This window comes from Apostichopus japonicus, chromosome 3 (genome assembly GCF_037975245.1).
Source record: "Apostichopus japonicus isolate 1M-3 chromosome 3, ASM3797524v1, whole genome shotgun sequence".
Classification (NCBI taxonomy): Eukaryota; Metazoa; Echinodermata; class Holothuroidea; order Aspidochirotida; family Stichopodidae; genus Apostichopus; species Apostichopus japonicus.
Genome location: NC_092563.1, coordinates 3,041,124 through 3,054,898, shown reverse-complemented (window position 1 = coordinate 3,054,898; position 13,775 = coordinate 3,041,124). Strand labels below are relative to the sequence as shown.

General features: G+C 38.1%; 1 protein-coding gene across 1 annotated transcript in view; it reads right to left on the bottom strand.

Annotated features, from left to right (window-relative positions):
* Positions 1 to 13,775, bottom strand: part of LOC139960105 (trafficking protein particle complex subunit 8-like) — a 34,446-nt gene that overhangs the window by 7,112 nt on the left and 13,559 nt on the right. Inside the window, exons 12-28 of the mRNA XM_071958213.1 lie at positions 13,480 to 13,611; positions 12,696 to 12,767; positions 11,981 to 12,133; positions 11,201 to 11,327; positions 9,906 to 10,100; positions 9,096 to 9,268; positions 8,428 to 8,496; positions 7,806 to 8,096; positions 6,992 to 7,425; positions 5,756 to 5,906; positions 4,991 to 5,084; positions 4,542 to 4,616; positions 3,683 to 3,735; positions 2,447 to 2,680; positions 1,692 to 1,796; positions 905 to 1,050; positions 491 to 580 (exon numbers count right to left, since the gene is read on the bottom strand). Of these exons, the coding sequence (XP_071814314.1) occupies positions 491 to 580; positions 905 to 1,050; positions 1,692 to 1,796; positions 2,447 to 2,680; positions 3,683 to 3,735; positions 4,542 to 4,616; positions 4,991 to 5,084; positions 5,756 to 5,906; positions 6,992 to 7,425; positions 7,806 to 8,096; positions 8,428 to 8,496; positions 9,096 to 9,268; positions 9,906 to 10,100; positions 11,201 to 11,327; positions 11,981 to 12,133; positions 12,696 to 12,767; positions 13,480 to 13,611 (2,594 nt within the window). The remainder of the gene's footprint in view (positions 1 to 490; positions 581 to 904; positions 1,051 to 1,691; positions 1,797 to 2,446; positions 2,681 to 3,682; positions 3,736 to 4,541; positions 4,617 to 4,990; positions 5,085 to 5,755; positions 5,907 to 6,991; positions 7,426 to 7,805; positions 8,097 to 8,427; positions 8,497 to 9,095; positions 9,269 to 9,905; positions 10,101 to 11,200; positions 11,328 to 11,980; positions 12,134 to 12,695; positions 12,768 to 13,479; positions 13,612 to 13,775) is intronic.

Below are 13,775 nucleotides of genomic sequence, written 5' to 3'. Positions count from 1 at the left end.
CATAGGTATACACTTACCTCAAGTTGTCAAGATATTAAAGGGACAGTATGTATCAGTTTTCCAAATTGGATGACAACAACACAAAAATGAAAATATTGTTCAAATTTCAGAATTGTGAAGATGTATATTGTACATGCTGAATCTATTTATTCATTATTTTTGCCAAAAGATGAAAAGAAAATATTTATAACCAATGTAAAGTTTTCTGCAAAACACAAATGAGCAACCTAAATTTAAGGGGAAAAAATTAATTGAAATTATTGCCGGCATTTGTCTCATATTTTTTCTGACATACATCATGTGAAAACCAAGTACAAACTTCAAAGAACCGCATGGTTGAAGAAATACAACAAAATATCGGACATGACTTGGAATAAGATTGGCGAACCAGAGACCCTAGTACTTCACAAAAATAAAATTTATGCATTTATCGTAGAATATTTTCTACGTAAATTTCACCGCCAATCGGTGCTCGTATCATATCTGTTACCTGTTATCTGCAGGGTTTGTTTCTATGAAGACTTCCAATTCACATTGACAGCAGTTATAAATCTGGAGTTGAATGGGTACCCTGCACAATCTGTAAAGAAGGCAGAAAAGAATAAAATACATCAATCATTTGCCCCTTCCCCAAGAAAAAAAGAAAAAAAAAACCCCAAGAATGAACAACAGTATCATTGTAATCAAGATTGCCCTGCATCCAACGTATCTATCACACATTCATTTTTTTTAATATTTCAAATGAGGCCCAAACTAACACTAAATATCGCACAAACATGGTTCACCCATGAGTATTCGTACTGTACCCGCAAGATTGACAACAGATATTTGCTGAATACCGTACAGCAGGACTACATACGACTTTCTTTCCATCGTCAAATTTGTCACCATCACTCTTACTCACACATATTGGTTGAAATCGTGTTCTATGATTGGCTGAAACTGAAGGCTATAGTGCAGTAGCTGCATCAAGACCTCGGCCGTTGGAATATCTTTATCGGCTGGTTTTGGATCTTTCGAAAACTTGAGCTGTTTGACTTCGTTAGGTTTCTGGGGGGAAAAAAATTGAAAAGGATGAGAAATACTTTCATCAAAACTAACAACTTATGCACACAGAGACACATACAAACACACACACACAATACAAATTATATTCATAGCATAACATCAGACTTTTGTGCAATAATATATAAATAAGCAATCTTTGTTACGTCACTCTTAAATGCCAAACGCAGCTGTGTGTGTTTGACTGTATCGTCGGCTACCTTAACATCAGGATGCTGTACTTTGAATGAAGCGAACACAAACGTAATGATTTTAAACTCTGTTCTCTTCTAATTACTCCTTTCTTCCAATTTATTACCTTTACTTTCTGTTATGCTACTTAGCAACCTTCTAGGACTTAAATGAAACTTAATAACTCATTTTTTCTTAATATAAAATATTTTTAGGGACAAGCACACTGTACAATATATATACGGTCTCAACCCACCCATGCCAACTGTTCAATAGAAAATAAAGTCTCCCATTCACCTACGGTGGGAAATGAAATGTTGCGAATCCCCGCCCACTGTTTTATCAATTATGATCAGGTGATTTCCCCCCAGAATGCAACTATGACGTGACAATATTCCAAAACGAAATTCTTCAATGTCTTGAGAAATGAGATTTTACTGTAAAGAATAATATACCTTATGTAGAGGATGGGTGGTTTCCTCCTGGTCCAAAACAATTATAGAGATGTGGTTCTGACCAACCAGAGCATGACTCTCTCCGTCGTCATCAACGACAAAAGCCTGTACACGAGACGATACCAGCAAAAGATGTGTTAAAAGAATGCCAGGGAAGACAGGTGCAGGGAAAGGAGCAAGGATGGGGAGGGGGAAGGGGAGGGGGAGGCGGGTCACAGCAGAGGACAAATACAGATAACCTTATTGGAGTCGGTAGCATTGCATTCTCTGGCACTGGTGAAGTAGAAGCAAAATATGAATTCACAACAGGATAGCTCAGTTCAAAGTCAATCCATGTGTGAAAGTTCAATACCCAGTACTTAACCCTTTTCATACTTTCACAGTACTAAGTATTCAGTACTGGGATCCAATACTTAGTATCCAGTTGTTAGTATCCAGTACTTACTATCCAATACTTAGTATCCAGTACTTACTATCCAATACTTAGTATCCAGTGCTTACTATCCAATACTTAGTATCCAGTACTTTCTATCCAATACTTAGTATCCAGTATTTTCTATCCAATACTTAGTACCCAGTACTTACTAGCCAATACTTAATATCCAGTACTTACTAGCCAATACTTAGTATCCAATACTTAGCATCCAGTACGTAGTATCCAATACTTAGCATCCAGTACGTAGTACCCAATACTGAGTATCCAGTACGTAGTATACAAATACTTGAAATACTCAATATCCAGACTTGTTACTGACCTTCCATAGGACCACTAGCAGCATTTCAGCGGCCTGGCTACATTCCAGATCTTCCTTCAGTCTCGCCTTCTCTTGGATAGCTAAGAGAGAGAGCTCATGACTGGATGGGCTGGGGCTGATGGTCGGCGTAGAGGTAGCTGTACTCGACAACAGCCCAGAGTTCCCCTGGTTTGGAAGGGCGTCGGGAAGTGTACGAAAGCAAAAATCCACACAGGGGGTCGAAGTACTGTCCACCTTTACAAGAAGAATGCTCGCAAAGTTTAGTTTAGAATTTCGTTTGGAAATTTTCATTGGTGCGACTTATATGTTGAATCAAGAATGGAGCAATTCAGGTTTGCAACCTGGCAGAAGACTGCAGCAGATTAAAACAAAACTATTCTTTTAAGGAAACAAGACTTTTTAACTCTGAAGGTGGAGCCATGTTTAAGTAGCAGCATCCTCAAGGGTCAAAATTCTTTAGAATAAATAACATCATCGTGTTTTGCCATTCTGTGTAGGACAGAATGCAGATCACTGAAAGAATGGTTCCAAATAATGCTAGTGTTGGGTGAGACTATCAATGAATCATCTTTGTAATCTAAAACTTATAAGCAGCCTACACGATTACGTGGAATTTTATGATGACGATGATTATGAGAGGAAGACGACGATGATGATGACCACTTTGACAAGGATGGTGATGATGATGATGATGATGGATGATGATGATGATGATGATGATGATGATGATGATGATGATGATGATGATGATGATGATGATGATGATGATGATGATGATGATGATGATGATGATGATGATGATGATGATGATGATGATGATGATGAATGATGATGATGATGATAATGATGATGGATGATGATGATGATGATGATGATGATGATGATGATGATGATGATGATGACGGATGATGATGACGACGGATGAGGATGAGGATGATGAGGATGATGAGGATGATGATGATGATGATGATGATGATGATGATGATGATGATGATGATGATGATGATGATGATGATGATGATGATGATGATGATGATGATGATGATGATGATGATGATGATGATGATGATGATGATGATGATGATGATGATGATGATGATGATGGCGTAATGGTGGTGGTGGTGTTGGTGATGATGACAAAGGACACATCTAAAATTCCAAATCTAATGTTACGTTATGTTATGGTAAGATTAAAAAATTTACATAAAATAATTAAAGTTTTGAAAAAAAACTTACTATATTTTTTCCAAAGCAGCAATTACTGAAGGCAAGCAGTTTATTGGAGACTTCTGAAAAGAAGATTCAGGAAATGATGAAATTCAAATGGATGGTACCAACCATAGCCCCCAAGCCCACCATTACGTCCCTAAGCGACCCCTTCCACCCCCCCCCTCCCCATCATGCCTAGGCAACAAAATTGAACATACATATGTAGAGCAAATAGGGTTATTACTAATTAGGATATGACACTACTAACTTATAAAGTACAGATGGCATCTTAATAACCAGAATCTAACTATAAACATATTCACATAATTATAGATATTCAGTCTTGAGATATCACGTACACAAAGTTTTCACACCTTTACCTCTGAGGACCTGAAATGCCCTCTGACCTTCACTAAAGTCAGAGATTTGTTGTAATCAATACGAGGGATCCTCACAACCAAGTATGATATCCATTAAACATTCCTTTGAGATATCCCATTGACAAGGGATTGCACATTTGACCTCTATGGATGTTACAATGACCCTGTGAGATCCACTACAAGCAGTCCAGTGCCATTTTTCTCAACATGAAATCATGTTTACATTTTGCAAAGTGACTAATATTAATGTGAGGAGTCATCTGAGGGATAATTAAAACAATTGGTTGATAAACTGAGCCAAACTAATCATCACTAGCTACTTCATTCACATTCTTTAAAAGCAAACCTAGCAGAGTGTTTTAAGTTTGATCACAATGCAAATCATATTTTGAGTAATATTTGTAATTAAAATTTGAAGAATCAACCAATGAAAATGCAATAATCTAACAAACAGTCTACTTGCTAATTATAACAAGTTTTGATATTTCTTGTTTGTTATTTTTTACCTCCTTGAGAATAGTGATTGTGCTGCCGAGCTCTGAAATTAACTCTCAGAGATTCACCGCCTAAAATCTTCATATCTGAAAAAGAGAATTAAGCTACGTTCAAATTAAGAACAAAAACAAAACCTTAGCAGAGAACATATCACATCATCATAATCATGATAAAAATAACAGGATTCCTTAGGCCTCCCTTATTTTTTTTTACATCATGAAATTGCTCACTTTGATAATTATTCTTTAGTAATATACCACCAACTGTATGAGCTCATATTTCACCCATTTACAATCATAAAACTTCACAAAATGACATCATTCTTGAGGACCCCTAAAGTAACATATTCCCAGATGACAGAATGGTATTCCAAGAAACAAACCTTCACAAACATCAGTAACAAATCCTGAAAAGAAAAGTTCACAAATCATGACAAACAGCGATTCACAAAATATTTTACCTTCTGTTATATCTTCAGCGGGGAAGAGGCTCCAGCGAGAACTGACACAGGAGACCTGCCGGATGCTGAATTCGGCGATGTTCGAGTCGTGGAGCTGGTGAGAAACATCCATCCAAAAATGTCCAATTCATTTGTAATATAGATACAAACAATTATATGATTCCACATCAAAATTACAGTTGACATCTCATGGTCAAGTTAGTAATGGATGAGATGATGTATTCCATGAACAAGAAATATGCTACAGGCACGAGTTATTTTACCAAGAGAAATGTTACATTAATTTGGTTACAATTTCTATTATGAGAAGAAAAAACAAAATACACACAGGTTCAGGGGTAAAGGTCAAGGTGCTAAGAAAGGTTAGTCAAACCTGGTCCATCGTAAGGACAGAGAAGGCGAGGAGGGACACATATTAAAGAGCATCAAACTCTTTCCTTCATATTCGCTCCGAATCTTGTAGAGATAAAATCAAGTTAACTCTCTGTTTTAGCCACACAATCTTACATAAAGAATGATGTTATTAAGACACAAACCTATTTAAGGTTGGAAAACAAAAGGAAAGTGTATCACCATCGTGGGACACACAATGTTTCTTTAGTGGATTAATCAAAATCACTTCCATATAATTCATAACATTTTTTTTGTTGACATTTAATTGACAATAGGAAATGTAGAATGCAGATGCATTGATTAACCTTTCTTCCTATCTTCCTCCCTACATCCTACCCCCCCCTTTCCCCTTCCCTCAAGTTAGAAACCTACCTGGTTCATATTTTCAATGGCAAGTTGAATGCTAAGCTGAAGGTCACCAGAATCTTGAGAATTATCTGAACACTGCCCTCTATGTGCAGATCCTGACAGACTGACAGAGCTGGCAGTGTTGATGACTATTGTGTGGTGTAATGTTCTATGTCTGTTGGAATCAGAGACGATAGTTATCAAAATTGCGTACAAAGAAAAACAGGGGGAAGTTGACCAAAGGGATGACAATAAAGGGAGGGCACAGAAGAAAGGATAACTACAAAAACAATGAGTTGGAAGATTTGAGACATGAGAAACATTCCAGCATATATATATATATATATATATATATATATATATATATATATATATATATATATATATATATGAATAAACATGTACATACACATTTGCATGAATTTATGAAATAACTTCAGAACATTTCATATGCCCTCACTGTTTTTTAAGGGGGTTGGTCTTAGAACTTCATTTAATACTGTTCAAGAGAAATCGATTCCTTCTCTCACATCTCCCCACCTCCCAACTCTCACATCTCCCCACCCCTCAACTCTACCCTACAGAAATGGAAGGAGTATAAAGCAAACCAATCCTACTTATCTATTTCCTTGATAGATGCTATAACCAAGATTATAAGGTAAGAAGCTTTATCCTACTGGAATTTTTAGGTCTGCCTCTTACCCAACTGTAGGGGTCATCTAGCAAACACATCCTGATAACAACCTTGCAGCCCAAGCTATATATCTTACTCTTCAATTTGACTTGCATCCCAAACACACTGAAAGCATGTGTAGGGATATATTTAAAGAGGACATGGATTTCAAACTTAAGCATATCTAACATGTTCCTTTTTGGAAATATTTGTACTTAAGTGTCCCCCCCCCATCCACTCCCCCTGTAAATGAGATATGGTCCAGAACAAATTTCAAAAAAGGATCTCAGAGATCGAAAATGAACATTCAATGGCTTGATTGCCCCTTTGAATCACAAGAGAATAATATAGTGTGGTTCCAATTTTTGTGTAACAGTTTTTGAAAGCTCTGAATTTTTGTCTGTTACAAAATACTATGATTGCTGTGTGAAAAACAAACTGCAATACATCATTGGACATGTACAGCAATGTGACCATTTTGCACTGCAGCATTTTGCTATGTGATACCGGATGAATATATTCCCTGATCACCATTAATGGGCTGCAATTGAAACTCATACCATGTAATGATGATCATCTCACAATACCTCATTTTTACATTCTCCTGCTCTGACCGGTACATGAACAGCATCTTGATCTCCTGCAAGCCGCTGGTCTCTGGTCCTCTCACCCACATGGGTAACGACAGACGACAGCCCGGACCCAGGATGCCCCCCTCTAGCGGTAGTTCGACTACATGGGAAACATTGCACATTGCCACATATTGTTCGTCCGTCTGCCTCTGCACGGCGCTCTCTTGCATACTTCTATAGATGCGGGGACCCGAGAGCTGGTTGGAGATGCTGGACTGGGATGCGTCGCCCTCCCAAGAGGGCTGGTTGAAGCCGAACGTGAAGAATTCTGGATGATCCGAGGCCACGAGTAGGTTATTGAGGCTGCAATGGCCCTCGTTGATGAATTCTACCGTCACTAGACAGACCTCTCCCGAGAGAAGGGTGCTTGGGAAATCCTGGAAGAGGACCTGTGTTTTATGAGAACAACAAAGCGAAACTAAGTAGCATATGGTAGAAATAATAATCGCAGATAAATTTATTAGATTCTTCAGAAAAAAGGAAGGTGTGGGCGGGGGGGGGGTGGGGAGGGTGGCTTTAATGCTTCAAGTTGTTTATTTTTTGTATTTTGTTCCGGGGAAAGACTCTCATTTCTATACGTTCAGTCGATTTTAAATGAATGAAATTACACTAATAATGGTAGGAAGCAGGGAGGTGGGGAGATTAGTTTAAGAAAACTACCACATCGCTAATGCCCCCAGTACTTAACAAACCATATCCCATCGTGGGCTTCTCTGTGAGGTCCATTAATATTCCAACAAAATGTACCGGCAGAGAGACACCTACATACCTCAAGGTTGGGCATATGAGGTACGATGATTGGGTCCAGCCTCCGGTCTGGACCGTACATCACGGAGCACCTCTCTATCGTGGTACTGTTTAACCTCGGACCCTGGATGTCCAGCTCCTGCATCCCAGGGATGGTGACAACGCTGGAACTGAAGGTCGGAGGTCGCTTGCCATCGTTGATTCCCGAGTCGAGGTTGGTTCCTGAGTTCAGGTTGGGCTGCGACGACAGCCCGTACCCTAGGCCGGTGATGTGCAGCTCGCCAGTTTGCATGGGGGTTAACTTCAAGTAAATCTGAAAGAGGAAGAAAAAACTTAGAATTTTACACAGTTTGGAGAGTATTGGCGTAAAAACACTCTCTAATTCCAATAATCAGAAAGTTACCAGAATTCATTGTTTAACCTTTATGGTGTCAATTCATGAAGGACATATGAACCCTTTTGGCACCCACTCCGCCCGCCCCCCCCACCATGATCAGGCTGTACATCATTACCGCAGACACTCATCAGAACCTGTAGTTCCCTTTCATAATACTGCAGTTGGTTCCTCCTAGAAATGTGATACATTCTGGAACTTTTTTTTCTCCCTGGAGGACAATTTTATTCATTTATTTTAATATACTTACAATTTTATCTTCTTTACCGAGCAAAGAAACCTCTTCCAAATATTCTGTCTCGATGATTGCATTTAAATCCTGATGATAGGAAGACAAGAGTGAAACCAATTCTTAAAACGACTCCAAAGCAAAAGGTTTCTTAAAGTGACGTCGACAAGGGAAAACTCACTGAGCAATTATAAAGCAAAGAAAATAATTCCTTTGCTCCGTGCAAAATACAGGATATTTTGATATCGCACTAGTTGTATGAAATATACAACACCTCTACTGATTCAAGTTTTATTCTCTAATAGTGAAAATCTTCATCTGCTTACAGCTTAACGTCGAGCCGGACAACACTCTCACAGTTGACGGACCTTTTCCTTTGGATTACTCGGACACTTTTGTGTATCAGTATTAAACTCACATAAAAGCCAACTGGAATAATTGGAATTTTTTTTTTAATTTTTGGCCCTTGTACTTCACAATTTGAAATGATTTGATATGATATGTGAATTGATATGCCTACAATGGGATGCAAGATTTTAGTATCGGACAGTATCGAATTCTTTATCAAAATCGACTCCAAGAGCTGCTTTAGATAAGGAAAATCGAACCAGTCTCGTTAAACTACAGCCGTGGTTGAGAGTGTCTATCACAGGCAAGAACATTTCAGCCAATTTATAAGATTAACTCACACTGTCTCTTGCCTCTGACATTTCGTTCGTGATAGCTACTGGCTTCTGTTCGGGGTTTTCCCTGTTGGTGACTTCAAAATCCACAGGTATAAACCTCCACAGGAGGTGGATTTGACTCAAGACCAACGGAATCTTCAACGGATTCTCCATGAGTATCTCCACCGTGATTGGTTCTTTAATGAGACAGAAGGAGAGGGGGGCTCATCTTGTAAGTGAAATTTAGATACAGTTCCTTTGTTATCTTTTACGGTCTACGACTAAAAAAAGGTTACAGGGTTATTGAAGAGGACGACAGATTGCTTGAGGAATCAGGTTAAGAGCCACAACACAGATGATTTCCTGTCAATAAATGACCTACTCTATATTTCAATGACTTTCTTAAAAAAAATCCAAGCAAGATAATAAACTACTTCCACAAACTTGTTTCCTAATTTTCTGAAATACGTAATAAGACTTTTCAGACAAATGAAAGAGTATGAAGTTAGTACTCAAACTTCTTAAACATGAGACAATAGTGTCAAACTGTTTTGATAAAAAGGATGTATTAATCTTTGAATTTAAGAAAAAGATGGAAAGATCGTTTGTAAGTAACGGACCGGCAAATTTTTCGTCCAACTGTCACCCCCACCATGTCACCCCCCACCATGTCACCCCCACCATGTCACTCCCCACCATGTCACCCCCACCATGTCACCCCACCATGTCACCCCCACCATGTCACCCCCACCATGTCACCACCATGTCACCCCCATGTCACCCACTGTCACCCACCATCATGCACACCGACCCATCTCTCCCCTCTCTACGTACCTGTCAAAACTGCTAACGGTTGAACACTGTTATCCGTTTCTGAATGAAAGAGATGCACGAAAGGTTTGAAACCAGCCGGTATCTTCTTATGAAAGTTTTTGTATAAAAGAGCGATTTCCTCTAGCCTCTGCCATTCCTTCATCTCCGTCCGATTCAAGATGCAGTCAAAAGTGACTGATGTGGCGGCAGTTTTTTCTGAATGCAGACAAAAAAAAAGGGAAAGACGAACATATGGTAAATTTGAGAAAATAATCATATTTATCATCAGACTACTGTTAAACAAACGATGAAGTAAACCTGAAAATATAAGCGGTTGATCTTAAAGCCCAAGGAATTCTCATCAAGAATGATAAAGAAAAGAGGCATAAACCTCAAACGTTTGCAAATGGAAAAAATGTGATAATAATTCAACGCTTGGGATACAATTCTTCATATTTTGGGGGGGGGGGGTGTCGGATGTGTAATTGGCAGTAGCCAGCTGACAGCATCATATTGGGTCTTGATTGCCTTGGGAGATATCTAATTATGTGTCAAAAATGGCTAGGTCAGAGTTACTTTCCACCCCCCCCCCAAAAAAAAAAGAAATGGGGAACAGTTTTTTCTATAGTAGTTTGTCTAAAACTAAAAATTCCTTCATCAAATTTCAATGCCTGACCTCGTGTATCATTGCCCTTAGAGGACTCCTAAATCCTGTTATATTTTTCCCTCTATTTTATTTGGTAAACTTAAATGTCAAAGGTACATATCACTGTCCAGAAAACAAGGTTTTCAACAAGGGCCACCAGATTTATGAGAGCTTCATATTAAGTCCTTGCTAGGTTATACCTGTGGGATGCCAAAGTCCCTGTGGGATGCGAAAGACAGATCTAAAATGTAAAGAGTGTTGAAGCAACCGACATGTGACCTTCGTGAATAGGTCAGTGATCTCATCGATGCAAAGATGGGAGTTATGGGTATCGATTCTACCTAAGTATTACGGCAAGTGGACGAAATTTGGTGAAATATGTATGTCACATTTTTGTACAGTTTTCTATCTGTTTGCACAAACACAATGGCTAGTACAGTATAGTGAAACACTAGGAACGTTGTGTCTAAGAACAGATGCTGTAATTGAATCAATTGAATGCTGAAATACAAATAGTTTAGGTTAGAATGAGAATCAAAACAATTGACCTGAAGCCTCGCTCCATTCCATGCTAGGACTGATCCCTACCAGCAAGTTTCTTGATACTTATAGGATGGAGACCGATCACTGCAGACTGTGATTGGCTAAAAAACTATTTGGCAATATTTACCTGAAAACTGAGGTCTGTTTGGTTTTGTTAGTAAAACACGAATTGCAGACTTGTTGATGATTGGCAAGGGAAGCTGTGGTAAAGATGTCTGTTCTTGTCCCTCGTTCTTCTTCTGCTCTGTTAGTTGCTATGGAAGAAGAAAACAATGATATATGGTAAAATCTTATTGGCTGAGACATACCACTCACAAACTAATCAACCAATCACATTTGTGTAAGCAATAAAATAATTAAATCAGTCAATAATGGAATATCAACAAGAAATTCAACTTAAAGCAAATGACAAGGGAACAAACATTAATACTTAGTATTTAGTTAGTAATGGTAAATTAATTCTTTACATACTTTCTGTACTTCCTGTCTGGTTGTCAAGACAACATATTACAATTTTTCTTTTCTCGGAAGCCATTTAGAATTTGATTCGTTATAGTGATTCATGGTTGTGATTTTCTGTTGAAACATTTTTCACCTGTTTACAACAGTTTTGCTTCAAGACTTATTCTAAGTTATTAAAAGATAAAAACAGATTAATTGAGACGTTTTGATTCTCTGCCAGTGAAAGAGCCCTCAAAATGAAATGTTTTGACCTATTACATAAAGCTGATTCATTTTATTAATATTCTATTATCATTCATGAGTGTCATTTTAATTATAAACTGCATATTGCATTTAGGTGCAAAAATGAAATGGTGCTTCATGCTAAAGCATGCAACTGTTTGAGATATTTTTATTTACTTTAATTATATCAGATCATTCCATTTACAGAGCCAGGGCTCCCTACCTTGAAGACAAAGAGATATTCACGAAGGAAAGAGCCCTGTTGGGCGGCCGGCTGGTGGCTCTCCTGCGTTAATAAATGGCGCAGAGCAGATGTCGCATTCTCCAACTGTCGCAAGTTGAGGCACTGGCGGCCGATGGTGAAGTTGATGTGATCCTGTGAGTTATAATAAACGTTTTAATGATCGTATATAACTGCGTTATGAACGTGAAACACTACATGGGACCGCTAAAGAGTTTGATGGGTTAAAAGTAAATTAGGACAAAGAAGCAAACGGACTTGACCTCATTGATTGTCAGAAGGGGTTCAGATGTTGAGTGGACTGACATTTGGAAAATTGTATTGAACGATGACCCGAGGCACAGAATTACCATCAAAAATTACTTCTGCAGTTGCAGATTACATTTGTATGTCATTTTTAAGCTTTTGAGGAAATTATACTTTGAATCTTAAGAGTAATCAGCTGGAAATAAATATAATATTATATAATATAATAATATAATATCTAGCACACAGGCCACAATGTCAGCTGATCATATCCAAGACATTTAAATAAATGGGACATGGAAGAATGAAAGAATGTTGAAATGTCAGCCATGGGTGATCGATTGTTTCAAGATGTTAAAGGAATATGTTGATTATTTTTAACAAATTGGTTATTATTGGGTCAGCTAGTGACGCTTCAAATATAAACACTCTCATTATTTTTCATTCTTACCTCTGCTAAACGCCAGCCTTTACCTTTGTAGACCTGCAATGCTTGGCAGTAACACCGTAAAGCATGCCTCCTCTGAAAGAAAGAATTAAGTAAGAATGAGAAAAAAAACACCTACTTACACCCAAAAATATTAAACAAATTAATAACATGACCAGATGAAATTTATCCATTTTGTTCTTCTCCCCATTCAAAAAGATGCCCATAACGTGACCTCATAACTTTATGTTGAACATTTCTGTTCCTGCCATTTTTTATGTTTCCATGTTTACTTCAGTTTACACCTTCCTCTACTTCAACGTACCATCTTTGTGTGGCTACGAATGAACACTACTGCACATTACCGTGTATTACAGACAAACCAAAAAGGTGTGATCAATTTAAAAAAAAATTTTTTTAAATTACTACATAGAATCCTTTCTCATCTTTAGAACTAACGGTAGCACCTATTAAAAAAGACCCAATTAATTTTCAAATTGACATTTTCTCATCTATTTTTACTTTTCTTTTTAAGTTTTCAGAATATTCTTCACAATGATAAAAATTTAACTACAGGCCATCGCGAGACCAGGGTTGCCGTTTTCACACCTTGACAGGAAGAAAAGAAAGCTCAAAACTAGTGCAGTCTATGACACTTTGCTTGATACGCTTGGGTGTCTCAAATTAATTATCCACACAGACAAAAGCTGACACTCTTCTAGAGCCTCGACGGTCTTGACATTCGATTCTTACTCGGTCTAGCGTAACATTCATCAATTATTCGTAAATGTCGGATTAAAAGCCGCACCTGGGAAGCTTTGCTGAACCTGTGTCCGGCGAGTATCATGTGAAAGGCATACTTTCGAACTTTGGGCTTCGGTAGCGCGATGAAACATAGAGATGCTTGCTCGAGAAACAGAGCGCTTCTTAGGTCAGAGTCCTGTCGAGGAGAAGAGGAATGCGGAAAGGTTACATTTCCGTTGAACAATGCCCCCTTTCTTTTATCTTAAACTTTTCCTGCAACACATTGTCTGATTCAAATATTGGATTTAGAAAAGTTGGAATTTTGCAAGACGACCTTCGGTCGTTTTCTCAACATTCCAT